General features: G+C 51.8%; 1 protein-coding gene across 1 annotated transcript in view; it reads left to right on the forward strand.

Moving 5' to 3' along the window:
- PTH1R (parathyroid hormone 1 receptor) overlaps positions 1-24,197 on the forward strand; it is a 341,607-nt gene that overhangs the window by 170,927 nt on the left and 146,483 nt on the right. Inside the window, exon 2 of the mRNA XM_075315851.1 lies at positions 19,303-19,399. Coding sequence (XP_075171966.1) covers positions 19,303-19,399 — 97 coding nt within the window. The remainder of the gene's footprint in view (positions 1-19,302; positions 19,400-24,197) is intronic.

Raw genomic sequence — 24,197 nt, forward strand, 5'->3', positions numbered from 1 at the left:
CTGTAACCTGTGCAGGAGTCACACGCAGGGAGGGGAGAGGAGAGTGTAGTGAGCATGCTCTGTAACCTGTGCAGGAGTCACACGCAGGGAGGGGAGAGGAGAGTGTAGTGAGCATGCTCTGTAACCTGTGCAGGAGTCACACGCAGGGAGGAGAGTGTGTAGTGAGCATGCTCTGTGACCTGTGCAGGGGTCACACGCAGGGAGGGGAGAGGAGAGAGTGTAGTGAGCATGCTCTGTAACCTGTGCAGGGGTCACACGCAGGGAGGGGAGAGGAGAGTGTAGTGAGCATGCTCTGTAACCTGTGCAGGAGTCACACGCAGGGAGGAGAGAGTGTAGTGAGCATGCTCTGTAACCTGTGCAGGAGTCACACGCAGGGAGGGGAGAGGAGAGTGTAGTGAGCATGCTCTGTAACCTGTGCAGGAGTCACACGCAGGGAGGGGAGAGGAGAGTGTAGTGAGCATGCTCTGTAACCTGTGCAGGAGTCACACGCAGGGAGGAGAGTGTGTAGTGAGCATGCTCTGTGACCTGTGCAGGGGTCACACGCAGGGAGGGGAGAGGAGAGAGTGTAGTGAGCATGCTCTGTAACCTGTGCAGGGGTCACACGCAGGGAGGGGAGAGGAGAGTGTAGTGAGCATGCTCTGTGATTTGTGCAGGAGTCACACGCAGGGAGGGGAGAGGAGAGTGTAGTGAGCATGCTCTGTAACCTGTGCAGGAGTCACACGCAGGGAGGAGAGAGTGTAGTGAGCATGCTCTGTAACCTGTGCAGGGGTCACACGCAGGGAGGGGAGAGGAGAGTGTAGTAAGCATGCTCTGTGACCTGTGCAGGGAGGGGAGAGGTGAGCTGTGATGTCTATCAGATAGTGTGCTGCTGTCATGAGTGTGTCGTGTCCACGTTACCTCTGGGGGTGAAGGCGATGTATAGAGTATAGTAGAGCTGTGTTATGGTCACAGTTGGGTTATGTTGAGGGTTGTAGTATGGACTGATAGCTCTGAGAGAAGAGAACAGTCCCTGGGATTGGCTGATAACTGCGAGTGAAGAGAATGGATCGCGGCGTTCTTCTGCAGACTTTCCCGGCTATCCTGCCTGTGTGGCCCCAGATGCCCGGCAGCCTCAGGACACATTTCAGTCCTTGTCCATCATCAGGGCTGTGACTGAATCCCACGCGTGGACTCTGCGGAGATTTCCACCCTCCATCATCCCGTGCATCACATGAGCCCGGATTTACACACCGCGCCTCCATTACTGACCTCGCTGCCACACCGGAATAATCACAAGGAAATATTCAATCTCATTCATCTTAAAGGGGAAGCACGAGATTAAGAGGAAGTGTGGGAACAGCGCCCCCCCGGTGTATGGCCATGTCTGGTATTGCAGCACCGAGGATCACATGTCCTGCCCGGCCCTGGAGCCGCCACTGCACACAGCAGCATGGAGCGGCATAGAGCCGGAGCTCTATGTATAAATACACAAAAAACAACTAAAAACACTTGTATTATTTATATATTAAAAACAGGTAAATGCATAAGAACATAGATGAAAGTGTCCGCGGCTCCAAATGTTACAATGTGTCTGTCCTCCTACCTCTGCGAGCCGCGCAGCCCGGACTGTGAGGTCATACATCGCACACTCGGCCCGGACTGTGAGGTCATACATCGCACACTCGGCCCGGACTGTGAGGTCATACATCGCACGCTCGGCCCGGACTGTGAGGTCATACATCGCACGCTCAGCCCGGACTGTGAGGTCATACATCGCACGCTCAGCCCGGACTGTGAGGTCATACATCGCACGCTCAGCCCGGACTGTGAGGTCATACATCGCACGCTCAGCCCGGACTGTGAGGTCATACATCGCACACTCAGCCCGGACTGTGGGGTCTTACATCGCACACTCAGCCCGGACTATGAGGTCATACATCGCACGCTCAGCCCGGACTGTGAGGTCATACATCGCACGCTCAGCCCGGACTGTGAGGTCATACATCGCACACTCAGCCCGGACTGTGGGGTCATACATCGCACACTCGGCCCGGACTGTGGGGTCATACATCGCACACTCGGCCCGGACTGTGAGGTCATACATCGCACGCTCAGCCCGGACTGTGAGGTCATACATCGCACACTCGGCCCGGACTGTGGGGTCATACATCGCACACTCGGCCCGGACTGTGAGGTCATACATCGCACGCTCAGCCCGGACTGTGAGGTCATACATCGCACGCTCGGCCCGGACTGTGAGGTCATACATCGCACGCTCGGCCCGGACTGTGAGGTCATACATCGCACGCTCAGCCCGGACTGTGGGGTCATACATCGCACACTCGGCCCGGACTGTGAGGTCATACATCGCACACTCGGCCCGGACTGTGAGGTCATACATCGCACACTCGGCCCGGACTGTGAGGTCATACATCGCACACTCGGCTCGGACTGTGAGGTCATACATCGCACACTCGGCCCGGACTGTGAGGTCATACATCGCACACTCGGCCCGGACTGTGAGGTCATACATCGCACACTCGGCCCGGACTGTGAGGTCATACATCGCACACTCGGCCCGGACTGTGAGGTCATACATCGCACGCTCGGCCCGGACTGTGAGGTCATACATCGCACGCTCGGCCCGGACTGTGAGGTCATACATCGCACACTCGGCCCGGACTGTGAGGTCATACATCGCACACTCGGCCCGGACTGTGAGGTCATACATCGCACACTCGGCCCGGACTGTGAGGTCATACATCGCACGCTCAGCCCGGACTGTGAGGTCATACATCACACACTCGGCCCGGACTGTGAGGTCATACATCGCACGCTCGGCCCGGACTGTGGGGTCATACATCGCACACTCAGCCCGGACTGTGAGGTCATACATCGCACACTCGGCCCGGACTGTGAGGTCATACATCGCACGCTCGGCCCGGACTGTGAGGTCATACATCGCACACTCGGCCCGGACTGTGAGGTCATACATCGCACGCTCAGCCCGGACTGTGAGGTCATACATCGCACACTCGGCCCGGACTGTGGGGTCATACATCGCACACTCGGCCCGGACTGTGAGGTCATACATCGCACGCTCAGCCCGGACTGTGAGGTCATACATCGCACACTCGGCCCGGACTGTGGGGTCATACATCGCACACTCGGCCCGGACTGTGAGGTCATACATCGCACGCTCAGCCCGGACTGTGAGGTCATACATCGCACGCTCGGCCCGGACTGTGAGGTCATACATCGCACGCTCGGCCCGGACTGTGAGGTCATACATCGCACGCTCAGCCCGGACTGTGGGGTCATACATCGCACACTCGGCCCGGACTGTGAGGTCATACATCGCACACTCGGCCCGGACTGTGAGGTCATACATCGCACACTCGGCCCGGACTGTGAGGTCATACATCGCACACTCGGCTCGGACTGTGAGGTCATACATCGCACACTCGGCCCGGACTGTGAGGTCATACATCGCACACTCGGCCCGGACTGTGAGGTCATACATCGCACACTCGGCCCGGACTGTGAGGTCATACATCGCACACTCGGCCCGGACTGTGAGGTCATACATCGCACGCTCGGCCCGGACTGTGAGGTCATACATCGCACGCTCGGCCCGGACTGTGAGGTCATACATCGCACACTCGGCCCGGACTGTGAGGTCATACATCGCACACTCGGCCCGGACTGTGAGGTCATACATCGCACACTCAGCCCGGACTGTGAGGTCATACATCGCACACTCAGCCCGGACTGTGGGGTCATACATCGCACACTCGGCCCGGACTGTGGGGTCATACATCGCACACTCAGCCCGGACTGTGGGGTCATACATCGCACACTCAGCCGGGAGGTCAGGTGGGAGGTCAGGCGGGAGGTCAGGAGGTAAATCAGGCTGGAGGACAGGGCGGGAGGTCAGGGCGGGAGGTCAGGAGGTAAATCAGGCTGGAGGACAGGGCGGGAGGTCAGGGCGGGAGGTCAGGGCGGGAGGTCAGGAGGGAGGTCAGGAGGGAGGTCAGGGCGGGAATCAGGAGGGAGGTCAGGGCGGGAGGTCAGGAGGGAGGTCAGGAGGTAAATCAGGCTGGAGGTCAGGGCGGGAGGTCAGGGCGGGAGGTCAGGGCGGGAGGTCAGGGCGGGAGGTCAGGAGGGAGGTCAGGAGGTAAATCAGGCTGGAGGTCAGGGCGGGAGGTCAGGGCGGGAGGTCAGGGCGGGAGGTCAGGAGGTAAATCAGGCTGGAGGTCAGGGCTGGAGGTCAGGGCTGGAGGTCAGGGCGGGAGGTCAGGGCGGGAGGTCAGGGAGGGAGGTCAGGAGGGAGGTCAGGAGGGAGGTCAGGGCGGGAGGTCAGGGCGGGAGGTCAGGGCGGGAGGTCAGGGCGGGAGGTCAGGAGGGAGGTCAGGAGGTAAATCAGGAGGGAGGTAAATCAGGAGGGAGGTCAGGAGGGAGGTCAGGGAGGGAGGTCAGGAGGGAGGTCAGGAGGGAGGTCAGGGCGGGAGGTCAGGAGGGAGGTCAGGAGGTAAATCAGGCTGGAGGTCAGGGCGGGAGGTCAGGGCGGGAGGTCAGGGCGGGAGGTCAGGAGGGAGGTCAGGGCGGGAGGTCAGGAGGGAGGTCAGGGCGGGAGGTCAGGAGGGAGGTCAGGAGGTAAATCAGGCGGGAGGTTGCTTCAGGGATTGGTTAATTTCCTGACATTTCTTTTAGGTTCAATTCGTCCAATTCTGCCAAAAAGTTTGAAACCAAATCAATTGCACTTTGTTTCTTGTGCGGACCCCGCCGAGCAATGTTACTCATCATTCACCGATCCACCATCTTGGACTTTTTGGCTAATTTTACGCATTGCCTGCATCACAGGACAGAGAGATCAGACACCACCTCTATTTATACATCCCAAATCTAATGATAATTATTCAGACTTTACTAACTCTGAAGTATTTGTACTGAAAACAACGTAAAGCCCCAATCACCAGGATCTTCCTATATGTTTAGGTTTTTGAAACACAAGCAAGTAAAGTTTATAAAAGCATCAGCTTCTTGAGTGACAGCTGCACTGGAGCAGATAATATATTCATAGTTATCCCCTCCCCCTGTTGGAATTAGCATAAGCATTAAACAAACGACTCACTTTGTCTTGAAGGACCTGTGTGATGTCATACCCATGTGACCAGAAGGGGGGGCCTCAGCCAACAAAGCTGGATACCAGGGGAAGAGGGAGATGGAGCAGCAGCTTCTTTGTGTCTGTACTGTGAGGGGGAGGAGGGAGGAGGGAGATGGAGGAGCAGCTTCTCTGTGTCTGTGCTGTGAGGGGAGGAGGAGGAGGGAGATGCAGCAGCTTCTCTGTATCTGTGCTGTGAGGGGGGAGGAGGGAGATGGAGCAGCAGCTTCTCCGTGTATGTGCTGTGAGGGGGGAGGAGGGAGATGGAGCAGCAGCTTCTCCGTGTATGTGCTGTGAGGGGGGGAGGGAGATGGAGCAGCAGCTTCTCTGTGTCTGTACTGTGAGGGGGAGGAGGGAAATGGAGCAGCAGCTTCTCTGTGTCTGTGCTGTGAGGGGGAAGAGGGAGATGGAGCAGCAGCTTCTCTGTGTCTGTACTGTGAGGGGGAGGAGGGAAATGGAGCAGCAGCTTCTCTGTGTCTGTGCTGTGAGGGGGAAGAGGGAGATGGAGCAGCAGCTTCTCTGTGTCTGTGCTGTGAGGGGGGAGGAGGGAGATGGAGCAGCAGCTTCTCTGTGTCTGTACTGTGAGGGGGAAGAGGAAGATGGAGGAGCAGGTTCTCTGTCTGTGCTGTGAGGGGGGAGGGCACATGTTGGAGAGCTCCCGCTGTGCAGTTATGCGGGACTGCAGTTATGGCAGATATCTGCAGATGCGGAGGAGGGGGGGGTTCTTTTCCATATTCTTTATTTCTTCTCCCTTGTTTCTTTCTATTTCTTCTCCTTTGTTTCTTTGTACAGTTAGGTCCAGAAATATTTGGACAGTGACACAAGTTTTGTTATTTTAGCTGTTTACAAAAACATGTTCAGAAATACAATTCTATATATAATATGGGCTGAAAGTGCACACTCCCAGCTGCAATATGAGAGTTTTCACATCCAAATCGGAGAAAGGGTTTAGGAATCATAGCTCTGTAATGCATAGCCTCCTCTTTTTCAAGGAACCAAAAGTAATTGGACAAGGGACTCTAAGGGCTGCAATTAACTCTGAAGGCGTCTCCCTCGTTAACCTGTAATCAATGAAGAAGTTAAAAGGTCTGGGGTTGATTACAGGTGTGTGGTTTTGCATTTGGAAGCTGTTGCTGTGACCAGACAACATGCGGTCTAAGGAACTCTCAATTGAGGTGAAGCAGAACATCCTGAGGCTGAAAAAAAAGAAAAAATCCATCAGAGAGATAGCAGACATGCTTGGAGTAGCAAAATCCACAGTCAGGTATATTCTGAGAAAAAAGGAATTGACTGGTGAGCTTGGGAACTCAAAAAGGCCTGGGCGTCCACGGATGACAACAGTGGTGGATGATCGCCGCATACTTTCTTTGGTGAAGAAGAACCCGTTCACAACATCAACTGAAGTCCAGAACACTCTCAGTGAAGTAGGTGTATCTGTCTCTAAGTCAACAGTAAAGAGAAGACTCCATGAAAGTAAATACAAAGGGTTCACATCTAGATGCAAACCATTCATCAATTCCAAAAATAGACAGGCCAGAGTTACATTTGCTGAAAAACACCTCATGAAGCCAGCTCAGTTCTGGAAAAGTATTCTATGGACAGATGAGACCAAGATCAACCTGTACCAGAATGATGGGAAGAAAAAAGTGTGGAGAAGAAAGGGAACGGCACATGATCCAAGGCACACCACACCCTCTGTAAAACATGGTGGAGGCAACGTGATGGCATGAGCATGCATGGCTTTCAATGGCACTGGGTCACTTGTGTTTATTGATGACATAACAGCAGACAAGAGTAGCCGGATGAATTCTGAAGTGTACCGGGATATACTTTCAGCCCAGATTCAGCCAAATGCCGCAAAGTTGATCGGACGGCGCTTCATAGTACAGATGGACAATGACCCCAAGCATACAGCCAAAGCTACCCAGGAGTTCATGAGTGCAAAAAAGTGGAGCATTCTGTAATGGCCAAGTCAATCACCAGATCTTAACCCAATTGAGCATGCATTTCACTTGCTCAAATCCAGACTTAAGACGGAAAGACCCACAAACAAGCAAGACCTGAAGGCTGCGGCTGTAAAGGCCTGGCAAAGCATTAAGAAGGAGGAAACCCAGCGTTTGGTGATGTCCATGGGTTCCAGACTTAAGGCAGTGATTGCCTCCAAAGGATTCGCAACAAAATATTGAAAATAAAAATATTTTGTTTGGGTTTGGTTTATTTGTCCAATTACTTTTGACCTCCTAAAATGTGGAGTGTTTGTAAAGAAATGTGACAATTCCTACAATTTCTATCAGATATTTCTGTTCAAACCTTCAAATTAAACGTTACAATCTGCACTTGAATTCTGTTGTAGAGGTTTCATTTCAAATCCAATGTGGTGGCATGCAGAGCCCAACTCGCCAAAATTGTGTCACTGGCCAAAGATTTCTGGACCTAACTGTATTTCTTCTCCCTTGTTTCTTTCTATTTCTTCTCCCTTGTTGCTTGCTATTTCTTCTCTCCCTTGTTGCTTGCTATTTCTTCTCCCTTGTTTCTTTCTATTTTTTCTCGCCCTTGTTTCTTTCTATTTCTTCTCCCTTGTTTCTGTTTTGCATTAGCGCACTCTTCCCCGGGGATCGCCGCGGTTTATTGCTGACTGTCTCCAGTGGAGCCGGGAAATGAGGCGCTCATTACTGGAATCATCTGCTCTGTCACGTTTCAGTGAGGACATGGCCGGGAATCCCGGGCTGTGTGAGGTTGGGGTGACGCCATAGATGGGGGGAGGTGACCCCCTGCTCCCTGCGCACGTCCTGAAGGTAAAGCCTGGTGTGTTCTCTGTGCCAAGGGCGGAGGAGAAGGAGGAATTCCGGAATTTCTTCTACAGAATGTTCGGATCTGGGCCAGGTGGTGAGGAGCGGCCGCAGCTTGTGATTGGATGCAGCGCTGGCCGGTGCGGCGGGGAAGAGCGCTCCGTAATTACATCAATGCCTCGTGTTGTGTTCACGCCATTGGCCGATCTCCCGGTAAAGTCCAACTCTCCACGGAGTCGCCATCTTCATCCTTGTTTATGGCCTCATTTGTAAGAATAACACTGCGCGTTTTGTGAAACTTCACTGGCAACGGCTCAAGCAACGGCGAAAAGCAACCGCCGACCGGAGCGGAGAGGCCGGCACAACGGCGGGAGCCGGAGAATAATGGCTGACGTATAGAGCCGCCTCGATGCCGGAGCAGGGACTATACGTATAGAGCCGCCTCCCGGGGGACGCCGCCACAGGGACTGTACATATAGAGCCGCCTCCTGGGGACGCTGCCACAGGGATTATACATATATAGCCGCCTCCCGGGGAACGCCGCCACAGGGACTATATGCATAGAGCCGCCTCCCGGAGGACGCCGCCACAGGGACTATATGCATAGAGCCGCCTCCCGGAGGACGCCGCCACAGGGACTATATGCATAGAGCCGCCTCCCGGGGGACGCCATAACAGGGACTGTACATATAGAGCCGCCTCCTGGGGGACGCCGCCACAGGGATTATACATATAGAGCCGCCTCCTGGGGGACGCTGCCACAGGGACTGTACATATAGAGCCGCCTCCCGGGGGGACGCCGCCACAGGGATTATACACATAGAGACACCTCCCAGGGGACGCCGGAGCAGGGACTATACATATAGAGACGCCTCTCGGGATGCCGCCACAGGGACTATACATATAGAGCCACCTGGACATCGGAGCAGGGACTATACATATAGAGCCACCTCCCAGGGGACGTCGACACAGGGACTATACATATAGAGCCGCCTCCTGGGGGACGCCGACGCGGGGACTTGTACATTTGTCCTGTGTCGATTAACCAACAAAATTCAGAGACATCATAAAAGGCAGCAGAGTTTACAGAGCGCAAGATCGCTGAGAAATCCCGCCTGAATCCAAGAATACGGAGCATTCACCATCTGTCCATCTTTATATTTTTCCTTTTTTTGGTCCTTTTAGAGCCCTCCATTGCGGACAGATTTATAAGCTGCAGAGATCTCCTGGGGTCATGGCTGTGGAGCCCCCGGGGTCATGGCTGTGGAGCCCCCGGGGTCATGGCTGTGGAGCCCCCTGGGGTCACGGCTGTGGAGCCCCCTGGGGTCACGGCTGCGGAGCCCCCTGGGGTCACGGCTGCGGAGCCCCCTGGGGTCATGGCTGCGGAGCCCCCTGGGTTTATGTGGACGCCCCCATTTATGGGGCATCTGAAGGGCAGGAGGTGGTCCTCAGTGCAGCGGGTGATAATATCGATCTGAGTCACTTTCTCAGCTCTCACACTCATCCCTATAAATAAGACGCTGCTCAGAACTCTGCACCTGCTCCTCTCCAGCTGAGAGTTGTAGTTCTCCACTGGCATTGCTTCCCTGGCGTTCCTTGGTTGCAGGATTTACACTTGTATCAGTCACAACCCATAAATAGATACAATGTGTCCATCGCTCCACAGATGGAAACACTCCAAAACCTGTCCCAAATAAAAAACGTGAGCCTGGACCCCGAACCCCATATAAGTCTATGGGGATCCAAACTTAAATGTTAGACAATGGTGTTAGTAAGGGCTGGGGGGGCTGCAAAAGGAAGCAAAGGGGGGTTAAAGCAGGAATATTATACTTACCTAGTCTCCCGCACGGCTGTCACACTGATTAGCTCTCATGAATATTCACTGCTTCCCCCACCTACCCTATGTGACAGCGTCTGTGATTGGTTGCCCTCACACTATGTCTGGGTCCCAGAAGTAGAGTGTAACAATAAATAAATAATTAAAAAAAAAAGGCATGGGGTCCCCCCTCCATTTTGATACCCAGCCAAAATAAAGCAGACAGCTGGGGGCTGATATTCTCAGGCTGGGGAAGCCCATAGTTATTGGCCCTTCCCCAGCCTAAACATAGAAGCCCACAGCCGCCCAGTATTGGTGCATCCATTAGATGTGACAATCCTGACGCTTTACCTAGCTCATCCTAATTGCCCTGGTGCAGTGTCATCAGGGTAATATAAGGGATTAATGACAGCTGAGATTTGTCAAAAAATCATAGCTGTCATCAAGCCCAAGTCAAGTAATGGGGAGGGGGTGTATGAGACCCTCCAGTACTAATCGTGTAAGTAAAGAGAAATAAGCACGAAATATAAAGAAAAATCCTATATTTAAAAAAAAAAAAACAAAACCTCTTTCTTCAATTTATTAGTCCCCAAAACACCCCTGCAGGCCCAACGTAATCCACACCACAACATGCCGCGACGGTCCTTGGTCTGCTACATCCGGAGGTCGCAGTGCATACATTTTTTATGATGATTCGGTGTGATTTTATTTTTGCCTGGAGATACAAATTTAGTGCAGAAATGTCTGCCCCAAATAATGTGTGCATATCACCTAATCCGGTAATCCAGCATTGAGTTCAATGACTTCACCTGAGGTGAGGTCACTGAGTTCACCTCAGGTCAGTTCACCTGAGGTCACAGCTGTGTTACCATGGGAACCACTAGCTGTGACCTCAGGTGAACTCACTGATGCCACCCCTCACAGCTGCAGCTCTATCAGTGTGTCCCGCGGGCTGCTGTGATCGGTCACGTTTTCTAATGTGACCGCGCACTGCGACCTAAGGATGTAGCAGACCCGGGATCGCTGTGACACGTCGTAGTGTGGATTACATCGGACCAGCAGAGGTGTTTTGGGGGTAAATAAATTGGAGAAAGAGGGTGTTTTAGTCTTCTTTTTTAAATAAAGGATTTTTTCTCTGTGTTTTGTGTATTTATTTTTAGGTACACGATTAGTAATGGGGGACCCATAGACCCCTCCCAATTACTAACCTTGGACTTGATGAAAGCTGTGATTTTTTGATAAATCACAGCAGTCATTAACCCCTTATATTACCCCGATTGCCACTGCTTCAATTGGGATGAGCCGAGTAAGCCCCAGTATTGGCACATCTTATGGATGTGCCAATTCTGGGGCAGCTGCGGGCTGTTATTTTTAGGCTGGGGAGGGCCCAATAACAACCATGGGCCTCCCCAGTCTGAGAATACAAGCCCCAGCTGTCTGCTTTATCTTGGCTGTGTATCAAAATTGGGGGAACCCACACTAGTCTTGCACAGGGGCCCATACATTGTTCTCGCACAGGGGCCATATACTGGTCTTGCACCAGTGGCCATATACTGTTTTTGCACCGGGATCCTTTCTGCTCGATTCCGCCGCTGCACAGGATAATATAAAAAGGAGAGGTCTGCCACCTGAGAGCGGATGGGACAGCAGTCGTTGTCTCTGCAGCTCTGGTGGTAATTGGAGTAAAACAAGTGAAGGATTATAGAAAGCTGAATAGTTGTGTAATGTAATAAAGTGCGGTGCACTGATCAGGGGAGTGGTGCGAGCGCCTTCTGGCAGGAGTTGGATTGGCGGCGGCGCCGATGTGTAGAAGCGCCTGTACCCGGCGCACATACGTGGGGTTGCACACACTCGGCACAATGCAGCTTCTCAGATCCTCCTTATTTTCTGATCTGAGTTTCGCTCCGGAGACGACGTGTTAAAAGCTGCTTTGAAACACGAATTCTAAGACGCCCATTGAGCTCTGCTCCAGCCGCCCGGGTAATTGCTGCAATTTTGGTTATATCGGATTGATGTTCCACAGAACCCGCTGGACGGGATCAAAACATTCAGAGTCTGCGAGTAAACAGGTTCTACCTGGAGCTGCAGCGCTGCCGGGGACGGCCAGGGGTTTGGGGGGAGGGTTTGGGGGGGTGGCGGATCTGCACCTACCGGCTCCTTACATCTATTACTTCTCAGCTACATTGTAACGAGACCTCACTGAGGGGTCATCACCGGCTGCCCCCAGAAATGGAAGAGGGGTCCCATCATTACATTACACGCAGGAGCGTAACATGAAACCTTTGGGCCACAATGTCAAATCTGAAGCAGGGACCCCAAATATCACAAGTCATTTATAACAATAGCCTCCATATTGGATAAAGGGACCTGTTGGGCCCCTCTAGTCTCCAGGGCCCAGGTGCGATTGCAACCTCTACACCTATTAGAGTTATGCCTTTGATTACACAGCTCACTCTCCAGAGCTGCAATCACAGGTCTGCCATTATCAGCACAATTCCTGAGCTCCACAGCGCAATGTCTATAGAGGAGCGTCCTGATGGATCCTACATCATCCACAATGCATTGCAGCAGGGCAGGCGCTGCAGACGCAGGACAGAATTGTGAATGCAGCTCTGGAAGGGACGACAGTGATGTGCATGATTGATATCTGATACATAAGACATTGATAACTGATACATACAATGACTCTGTGGAGAGCGGACCGGAGGACATTGATAACTGACACATAAAATAATTGTAGAGGGCGGACCGGAGGACATTGTGGTTATCTTTAGTGACTATCCTTAGCGCCTATTATCAGCGACTATCCTCTTTGGCTATGCTCAGTGACTATTCTCCTTGGCTATCCTTAGTGACTATCATTAGTGGCTATCCTCAGTGGCTATCCTCCATTTCTATCCTGTGTTGCTACCCATAGTTTCTATCCTCAGTTTCTATCCTCAGTTTCTATCCTCAGTGACTATCCTCAGTTTCTATCCTCAGTGACTATCCTCAGTTTCTATCCTCAGTTTCTATCCTCAGTTTCTATCCTCAGTTTCTATCCTCAGTGACTATCCTCAGTTTCTATCCTCCGTTTCTATCCTCCGTTTCTATCCTCAGTTTCTATCTTCAGTGACTATCCTCAGTGACTATCCTCAGTTTCTATCCTCAGTTTCTATCCTCAGTTTCTATCCTCAGTTTCTATCCTCAGTGACTATCCTCAGTTTCTATCCTCAGTTTCTATCCTCTGTTTCTATCCTCCGTTTCTATCCTCCGTTTCTATCCTCCGTTTCTATCCTCCGTTTCTATCCTCCGTTTCTATCCTCAGTGACTATCCTCAGTGACTATCCTGTGCTTGGTGATGTACGGCTCGGCATTGTGCTTGGTGATGTATGGCTCGGCATTGTGCTCGGTGATGTACGGCTCAGCATTGTGCTTGGTGATGTACGGCTCAGCATTGTGCTTGGTGATGTACGGCTCGGCATTGTGCTTGGTGATGTACGGCTCAGCATTGTGCTTGGTTATGTACGGCTCAGCATTGTGCTTGGTGATGTACGGCTCGGCATTGTGCTTGGTGATGTACGGCTCAGCATTGTGCTTGGTGATATACGGCTCGGCATTGTGCTTGGTGATGTATGGCTCAGCATTGTGCTTGGTGATGTACGGCTCGGCATTGTGTTTGGTGATATACGGCTTGGCGTTGTGCTTGGTGATGTACGGCTCAGCATTGTGCTTGGTGATGTACGGCTCGGCATTGTGCTTGGTGATGTACGGCTCAGCATTGTGCTTGGTGATGTACAGCTCTGCATTGTGCTTGGTGATGTACGGCTCGGCATTGTGCTTGGTGATGTACAGCTCGGCGTTGTGCTTGGTGATGTACGGCTCGGCATTGTGCTTGGTGATGTACGGCTCGGCATTGTGCTTGGTGATGTACAGCTCGGCATTGTGCTTGGTGATGTATGGCTCGGCGTTGTGCTTGGTGATGTATGGCTCGGCGTTGTGCTTGGTGATGTACGGCTCGGCGTTGTGCTTGGTGATGTACGGCTCTGCATTGTGCTTGGTGATGTATGACTTGGCATTGTGCTTGGTGATGTACGGCTCGGCATTGTGCTTGGTGATGTACGGCTCGGCATTGTGCTTGGTGATGTACGGCTCAGCATTGTGCTTGGTGATGTACGGCTCGGCATTGTGCTTGGTGATGTACGGCTCGGCATTGTGCTTGGTGATGTACGGCTCGGCATTGTGCTTGGTGATGTATGGCTCGTAGTGATGAGCGAGTATGCTTGTTACTACTCGGTACTCGCACGAGTATCAATGTACTCGGGCTACTCGGCGGGGACCGAGTAATTTCGCGATACTCGTGCTGTACTCGTGGTCTTCATGTTGGCGCTCTTTTGAGAGCCAGCCCTCATGCAGGGATTGGCTGGCAGACCGCAATGCCACAGCCCTGTTACTTGTGGAATTGCAGTGATTGGCCGGCCCTCACAGAATGACCGTGCCTTTAGCCCGACACTTCCCCGCTCGGCTACGGCCCCTCCCGCACTCCACTCCGCGTGTATATATATATGCACGCTTTCACACACACGCACGTTTTTTTTTTTAATTTACAGTTTTATGGTTTATACATGCTGCCGGTGGTCATTTCACAAAAATACTCGGGTCTCCCATAGGATAACATTGGGCTCGGTGCTCGGGCCGAGTACACGAGTATCTTGGGAGGCTCGGCCCGAGCCTCGAGCACCCGAGCTTTTTAGTACTCGCTCATCACTAATGGCTCGGCATTGTGCTTGGTGATGTATGGCTCGGCATTGTGCTTGGTGATGTACGGCTCAGCATTGTGCTTGGTGATGTACGGCTCGGCATTGTGCTTGGTGATGTACGGCTCGGCATTGTGCTTGGTGATGTGCGGCTCAGCATTGTGCTTGGTGATGTACGGCTCGGCATTGTGCTTGGTGATGTACGGCTCGGCATTGTGCTTGGTGATGTACGGCTCAGCATTGTGCTTGGTGATGTACGGCTCGGCATTGTGCTTGGTGATGTATGGCTCGGCATTATGCTTGGTGATGTATGGCTCGGCATTGTGCTTGGTGATGTACGGCTCAGCATTGTGCTTGGTGATGTACGGCTCGGCATTGTGCTTGGTGATGTACGGCTCGGCATTGTGCTTGGTGATGTACGGCTCGGCATTGTGCTTGGTGATGTACGGCTCGGCATTGTGCTTGGTGATGTACGGCTCGGCATTGTGCTTGGTGATGTACGGCTCGGCATTGTGCTTGGTGATGTACGGCTCTGCATTGTGGTTGGTGATGTACGGCTCAGCATTGTGCTTGGTGATGTACGGCTCAGCATTGTGCTTGGTGATGTATGGCTCAGCATTGTGCTTGGTGATGTACGGCTCAGCATTGTGCTTGGTGATGTACGGCTCAGCATTGTGCTGGGTGATGTACAGCTCAGCATTGTGCTTGCTGATGTACGGCTCGGCATTGTGCTTGGTGATGTATGGCTCAGCATTGTGCTTGGTGATGTATGGCTCGGCATTGTGCTTGGTGATGTATGGCTCAGCATTGTTCTTGGTGATGTATGGCTCGGCATTGTGCTTGGTGATGTATGGCTGCTGCAGCTGCTCAGCTATGAAGGGCCGGAGGTTATACACTGGTGATCCTATTACAGGATGCACTGGTATCAGTGAGCTCTGCTCCACCGGCCGCTCTGTCACATGGCAGACAGCATGGTGAGGGGCGCTGGTTATGTACAGGGAGGGTAAGGGGCCGGAGGTTATACACTGGTGATCCTATTACAGGATGCACTGGTATCAGTGAGCTCTGCTCCACCGGCCGCTCTGTCACATGGCAATACAGGCAGACAGCATGGTGAGGGGCGCTGGTTATATACAGGGAGGGTAAGGGGCCGGAGGTTATACAATGGTGATCCTATTACAGGATGCACTGGTATCAGTGAGCTCTGCTCCACCGGCCGCTCTGTCACATGGCAATACAGGCAGACAGCATGGTGAGGGGCGAAGGTTATATACAGGGAGGGTAAGGGGCCGGAGGTTATACACTGGTGATCCTATTACAGGAGGCACTGGTATCAGTGAGCTCTGCTCCACCGGCCGCTCTGTCACATGGCAGTACAGGCAGACAGCATGGTGAGGGGCGGAGGTTATAGACAGGGAGGGTAAGGGGCCGGAGGTTATACACTGGTGATCCTATTACAGGAGGCACTGGTATCAGTGAGCTCTGCTCCACCGGCCGCTCTGTCACATGGCAGTACAGGCAGACAGCATGGTGAGGGGCGGAGGTTATTTACAGGGAGGGTAAGGGGCCGGAGGTTATACAATGGTGATCCTATTACAGGATGCACTGGTATCAGTGAGCTCTGCTCCACCGGCCGCTCTGTCACATGGCAGTACAGGCAGACAGCATGGTGAGGGGCGACGGTTATATACAGGGAGGGTAAGGGACCGGAGGTTATACACTGGTGATCCTATTACAGGACGCACTGGTATCAGTGAGCTCTGCTCCACCGGCCGCTCTGTCACATGGCAGTACAGGCAGACAGCATGGTGAGGGGCGCTGGTTATATACAGGGAGGGTAAGGGGCCGGAGGTTATACACTGGTGATCCTATTACAGGATGCACTGGTATCAGTGAGCTCTGCTCCACCGGCCACTCTGTCACATGGCAGTACAGGCAGACAGCATGGTGAGGGGCGGAGGTTATATACAGGGAGGGTAAGGGGCCGGAGGTTATACACTGGTGATCCTATTACAGGATGCACTGGTATCAGTGAGCTCTGCTCCACTGGCCGCTCTGTCACATGGCAGTACAGGCAGACAGCATGGTGAGGGGTGGAGGTAATATACAGGGAGGGTAAGGGGCCGGAGGTTATACACTGGTGATCCTATTACAGGACGCACTGTTATCAGTGAGCTCTGCTCCACCGGCCGCTCTGTCAGATGGCAGTACAGGCAGACAGCATGGTGAGGGGCGCTGGTTATATACAGGGAGGGTAAGGGGCCGGAGGTTATACACTGGTGATCCTATTACAGGATGCACTGGTATCAGCGAGCTCTGCTCCACCGGCCGCTCTGTCACATGGCAGTACAGGCAGACAGCATGGTGAGGGGCGCTGATTATATACAGGGAGGGTAAGGGGCCGGAGGTTATACACTGGTGATCCTATTACAGGATGCACTGGTATCAGTGAGCTCTGCTCCACCGGCCGCTCTGTCACATGGCAGTACAGGCAGACAGCATGGTGAGGGGCGCTGGTTATATACAGGGAGGGTAAGGGGCCGGAGGTTATACACTGGTGATCCTATTACAGGATGCACTGGTATCAGCGAGCTCTGCTCCACCGGCCGCTCTGTCACATGGCAGTACAGGCAGACAGCATGGTGAGGGGCGCTGGTTATATACAGGGAGGGTAAGGGGCCGGAGGTTATACACTGGTGATCCTATTACAGGACGCACTGTATCAGTGAGCTCTGCTCCACCGGCCGCTCTGTCACATGGCAGTACAGGCAGACAGCATGGTGAGGGGCGAAGGTTATATACAGGGAGGGTAAGGGGCCGGAGGTTATACACTGGTGATCCTATTACAGGATGCACTGGTATCAGTGAGCTCTGCTCCACCGGCCGCTCTGTCACATGGCAGTACAGGCAGACAGCATGGTGAGGGGCGCTGGTTATATACAGGGAGGGTAAGGGGCCGGAGGTTATACACTGGTGATCCTATTACAGGATGCACTGGTATCAGCGAGCTCTGCTCCACCGGCCGCTCTGTCACATGGCAGTACAGGCAGACAGCATGGTGAGGGGCGCTGGTTATATACAGGGAGGGTAAGGGGCCGGAGGTTATACACTGGTGATCCTATTACAGGACGCACTGTATCAGTGAGCTCTGCTCCACCGGCCGCTCTGTCACATGGCAGTACAGGCAGACAGCATGGTGAGGGGCGAAGGTTATATACAGGGAGGGTAAGGGGCCGGAGGTTATACACTGGTGATCCTATTACAGGATGCACTGGTATCAGTGAGCTCTGCTCCACCGGCCGCTCTGTCACATGGCAGTACAGGCAGACAGCATGGTGAGGGGCGCTGGTTATATACAGGGAGGGTAAGGGGCCGGAGGTTATACACTGGTGATCCTATTACAGGACGCACTGTATCAGTGAGCTCTGCTCCACCGGCCGCTCTATCACATGGCAGTACAGGCAGACAGCATGGTGAGGGGCGAAGGTTATATACAGGGAGGGTAAGGGGCCGGAGGTTATACACTGGTGATCCTATTACAGGATGCACTGGTATCAGTGAGCTCTGCTCCACCGGCCGCTCTATCACATGGCAGTACAGGCAGACAGCATGGTGAGGGGCGAAGGTTATACACAGGGAGGGTAAGGGGCCGGAGGTTATACACTGGTGATCCTATTACAGGATGCACTGGTATCAGTGAGCTCTGCTCCACCGGCCGCTCTGTCACATGGCAGTACAGGCAGACAGCATGGTGAGGGGCGAAGGTTATATACAGGGAGGGTAAGGGGCCGGAGGTTATACACTGGTGATCCTATTACAGGATGCACTGGTATCAGTGAGCTCTGCTCCACCGGCCGCTCTGTCACATGGCAGTACAGGCAGACAGCATGGTGAGGGGCGCTGGTTATATACAGGGAGGGTAAGGGGCCGGAGGTTATACACTGGTGATCCTATTACAGGATGCACTGGTATCAGCGAGCTCTGCTCCACCGGCCGCTCTGTCACATGGCAGTACAGGCAGACAGCATGGTGAGGGGCGCTGGTTATATACAGGGAGGGTAAGGGGCCGGAGGTTATACACTGGTGATCCTATTACAGGACGCACTGTATCAGTGAGCTCTGCTCCACCGGCCGCTCTATCACATGGCAGTACAGGCAGACAGCATGGTGAGGGGCGAAGGTTATATACAGGGAGGGTAAGGGGCCGGAGGTTATACACTGGTGATCCTATTACAGGATGCACTGGTATCAGTGAGCTGTGCTCCTCTGCACTGTTGTTGCGGCCTCTTGTCTCAGTATATGCAGAGCTGCAGGAAGGACACAGTATATAGATGTGTCCAGCATATAGATGTGTTCATGGTATAGATGAGTATATAGCATTGTATACAGCTGCAGTTGTGGAGGTCTCCGTGTTGTTTTTCGGCCCCTCTGTATTTGCCCCATGTTGCGCCGTGCTCTTCAGTTATGAGGACGCAGGGTTTCGCAGCGTTTTGCAGGGTTTCGCTCTGCAGATCACTCGGGGACGTTACATTTCAGCATTTTCCTCTTCATCGAGCAGAAAAATCATGTATCAGAGAATCTGCCGGAAAGTTCCGCTCATTCCTCCTTGTATCTCGCTGCTGCCGGTGATTGCTGTATATACCCCTCTATGGAGGAGGCAGCCACACGACAGTAACACCTGATCCCATCACTGATCACAGACGGGAAAATAAAAGGCGGAGAGCTGCACCGTCCAGCAGCACAGAGGATTTCAGGAGCTGTATGGTGTATGTGTAAAGTGCTGGAGGATCCTGACCTCTGCGTCTTCTCTTCCTTCAGGTGGATACGGACGATGTCATCACCAAAGAGGAACAGATTTACCTGCTCTTCTTAGCAAAGGGAAAGTGCGAACAACACCTGAAGCCGAAACCGCAAGGTGAGACCTACAATACCACATATATACAATATATATACAACCACAGCCGCAGGGCCGCAGACTGGCAACATATTCAGGCTCCTCCCAGCTCCACCCCAGCTCCTCCCCCACCCCTCAAACCTTCCACACTCTCACCACCACTCTTGGAAAAACAAAATAAAAAATATATATATTATACACACAGTCATAGCCAAAATTGGTAGCACCCTTGAAGTTGTTCCAGAAATTGAAATATTTCCCTCAGAAAATGAATAATACATTTCCTACACCCCCCTTTCCATGATACACCCCCTACACCACCCCTCTCCATACTATCTCTCCCACACTGCCCCTGTGTTTAATATCACCCACACAACATGCCCCTGTGTATAATATCCCCCCCACACACTGCTCCTCTGTATAATATCACCACACACACTGCCCTCTATATAATATCCTCTGACACACACTACCTCTATGTATAATATCCCCACACACTCTGCCCTCTGTATATTATTCCCCACACACGCTGCTCCTCTATTTAATATCCCCACACACAGTGCCTCTCTGTATAATATCCCCCCACACACTGTCCATCTGCATAATATTCCCTCACATACACTGGCCCTCTGTATACTATCCCCCACACAATCTTCCCCTCTTTATAATATCTTCTCACACACACTGTCCCTGTGTATAATATCCCCCTACATACTGCCTTCGGTATATATCCCCCTACACACTGCTCACTGTATATCACCATACACACACTACCCCTCTGTATAATATCCCACCCACACACACACTGCCTCTCGCAACACTTTGAATCCAGGGGGGGGCGAGGCATGGAGTCGGGGGGGGGGGGCGAGGCATGGAGTGTGGGGGGAGGAGGCGAGGCACGGAGTCCGGGGGGGGCAAGGCATGAAGTCGGGGGGGGGGGCGAGGCACGGAGTCTGGGGGGGGCGAGGCATGGAGTCTGGGGGGTGGGTGAAACACGGAGTCCGGGGGTTCCGGGGTGTCGAAGAAAGGGGGGGGGAGGCACGAAATCCGGGGGGGGGTAAGGCACAGAGCCCGGTGGGGGGGGGATGTTGGCTGCAGTTGTGTCTGGTGTATTCTCAGTTTCTAGCAGTGAATCTTTCGTGACGGCTGTAATTGCTTCCATTCTCTGCAGACAGCGGCGGCCGGGATATTGATGCTCTCCTGGTTATTTGTCTGTTTATTGGTCAGTAAATCAGAAGAGAAACTTTGTAAACTAAATCTCTCACTAGAGCTGCAGATGGATACAATGTGTCAGGCCGCATGTTACACTGTATCCTCAGGCCGTATGTTACACTGTATCCTCAGGCCGTATGTTACACTGTATCCTCAGGCCATATGTTACACTGTATCCTCAGGCCATATGTTACACTGTATCCTCAGGCCGTATGTTACACTGTATCCTCAGGCCGTATGTTACACTGTATCCTCAGGCCATATGTTACACTGTATACTCAGGCCATATGTTACACTGTATCCTCAGGCCGTATGTTACACTGTATCCTCAGGCCATATGTTACACTGTATCCTCAGGCCATATGTTACACTGTATCCTCAGGCCATATGTTACACTGTATCCTCAGGCCATATGTTACACTGTATCCTCAGGCCATATGTTATACTGTATCCTCAGGCCATATGTTACACTGTATCCTCAGGCCGTATGTTACACTGTATCCTCAGGCCATATGTTACACTGTATCCTCAGGCCATATGTTACACTGTATCCTCAGGCCATATGTTACACTGTATCCTCAGACCATATGTTACACTGTATTCTAAAGCCGCATGTTACACTGTATCCTCAGGCCATATGTTACACTGTATCCTCAGGCCGTATGTTACACTGTATCCTCAGGCCATATGTTACACTGTATACTCAGGCCATATGTTACACTGTATCCTCAGGCCATATGTTACACTGTATACTCAGGCCATATGTTACACTGTATACTCAGGCCATATGTTACACTGTATCCTCAGGCCGTATGTTACACTGTATCCTCAGGCCGTATGTTACACTGTATCCTCAGGCCATATGTTACACTGTATACTCAGGCCATATGTTACACTGTATCCTCAGGCCGTATGTTACACTGTATCCTCAGGCCATATGTTACACTGTATCCTCAGGCCATATGTTACACTGTATCCTCAGGCCATATGTTACACTGTATCCTCAGGCCATATGTTACACTGTATCCTCAGGCCATATGTTACACTGTATCCTCAGGCCATATGTTACACTGTATCCTCAGGCCGTATGTTACACTGTATCCTCAGGCCATATGTTACACTGTATCCTCAGGCCATATGTTACACTGTATCCTCAGGCCATATGTTACACTGTATCCTCAGACCATATGTTACACTGTATTCTAAAGCCGCATGTTACACTGTATCCTCAGGCCATATGTTACACTGTATCCTCAGGCCGTATGTTACACTGTATCCTCAGGCCATATGTTACACTGTATACTCAGGCCATATGTTACACTGTATCCTCAGGCCATATGTTATACTGTATCCTCAGGCCGTATGTTACACTGTATCCTCAGGCCATATGTTACACTGTATCCTCAGGCCATATGTTACACTGTATCCTCAGGCCATATGTTACACTGTATCCTCAGGCCGTATGTTATACTGTATCCTCAGGCCGTATGTTACACTGTATCCTCAGGCCATATGTTACACTGTATCCTCAGGCCATATGTTACACTGTATCCTCAGGCCATATGTTACACTGTATCCTCAGGCCATATGTTACACTGTATCCTCAGGCCATATGTTACACTGTATCCTCAGGCCATATGTTACACTGTATCCTCAGGCCATATGTTACACTGTATCCTCAGGCCGTATGTTACACTGTATCCTCAGGCCATATGTTACACTGTATCCTCAGGCCATATGTTACACTGTATCCTCAGGCCATATGTTACACTGTATCCTCAGGCCATATGTTACACTGTATCCTCAGGCCATATGTTACACTGTATCCTCAGGCCATATGTTACACTGTATCCTCAGGCCGTATGTTACACTGTATCCTCAGGCCATATGTTACACTGTATCCTCAGGCCGTATGTTACACTGTATCCTCAGGCCATATGTTACACTGTATCCTCAGGCCATATGTTACACTGTATCCTCAGACCATATGTTACACTGTATTCTAAAGCCGCATGTTACACTGTATCCACAGGACATATGTTTTGCTGTATCTTCAGGCCATATGTTACACTATCTACTCAAGCCATATGTTGGGCCCGTTTCACATGTCAGTGAAAAACACTGACATTCTTCACTGACGTGTAAAACACGCACATGTCCCTCTGTGATCCGTGATTGCATATGGACATTACTCACCTGCCTTCGCTGCTGCTGTCCATGGTGCTGATATCCTCGGCTCTCCAGCGTCCGCCCACCGCTCTCAGCACCTACTTCCAGGTCGGCAGTTCCTGCTTTCATGAATATTCATGAGCCGGGCAGGAGCTGCCGAGAGCAGAGGCTGCAGAACGAATCGCAAGCAAGGTAAGTTGAAAATATTTAATATTTAATATGTCCGTGATTTTCTTGTACGTGTTTCACTGATCACACACGGATCACACCATAGTGTGGTCCGTGGGTCATCAGTGATGCCAGACAAAAACTGACATGTCTCCGTGCAGAATCACGGCCAAGGGTGCACGCTGCACGGAGACACGTTCAGTGAAAAATCACTGATGTGTGAGCAGACCCATTGATTAGAATGGGTCTGCGTATGTCAGTGATTCTGGTACGTAGAAAAAAAAGCAAAAACGTACCAGAATCACTGACGTGTGAAAAGGGCCTTAAGCTGTATCCTCAGGCCATGTGACTTTCTGTATCTTCAGTCTATATGTTTCATCGTACCCTTAGGCCATATGATACACTGCATCCTCAGGCCATATGATACACTGCATCCTCAGGCCATATGTTACGCTGTATCCTCAGGCCATATGTTGTGTTGTATCCTCAGGCCATATGTTGTGTTGTATCCTCAGGCCATATGTTGTGTTGTATCCTCAGGCCATATGTTACGCTGTATCCTCAGGCCATATGTTACACTGTATCCGAAGGCCATATGTTACACTGCATCCTCAGGCCATATGTTACGCTGTATCCTCAGGCCATATGTTGTGTTGTATCCTCAGGCCATATGTTACGCTGTATCCTCAGGCCATATGATACACTGCATCCTCAGGCCATATGTTACACTGCATCCTCAGGCCATATGATACACTGCATCCTCAGGCCATATCATACGCTGTATCCTCAGGCCATATGTTACGCTGTATCCTCAGGCCATATGTTGTGTTGTATCCTCAGGCCATATGTTGTGTTGTATCCTCAGGCCATACAGTTAGGTCCAGAAATCTTTGGACAGTGACACGATTTTGGCGAGTTGGGCTCTGCATGCCACCACATTGGATTTGAAATGAAACCTCTACAACAGAATTCAAGTGCAGATTGTAACGTTTAATTTGAAGGTTTGAACAAAAATATCTGATAGAAATTGTAGGAATTGTCACATTTCTTTACAAACACTCCACATTTTAGGAGGTCAAAAGTAATTGGACAAATAAACCAAACCCAAACAAAATATTTTTATTTTCAATATTTTGTTGCGAATCCTTTGGAGGCAATCACTGCCTTAAGTCTGGAACCCATGGACATCACCAAACGCTGGGTTTCCTCCTTCTTAATGCTTTGCCAGGCCTTTACAGCCGCAGCCTTCAGGTCTTGCTTGTTTGTGGGT

The sequence above is a fragment of the Anomaloglossus baeobatrachus genome, chromosome 6 (assembly GCF_048569485.1).
Source record: "Anomaloglossus baeobatrachus isolate aAnoBae1 chromosome 6, aAnoBae1.hap1, whole genome shotgun sequence".
NCBI classification, from domain to species: Eukaryota; Metazoa; Chordata; class Amphibia; order Anura; family Aromobatidae; genus Anomaloglossus; species Anomaloglossus baeobatrachus.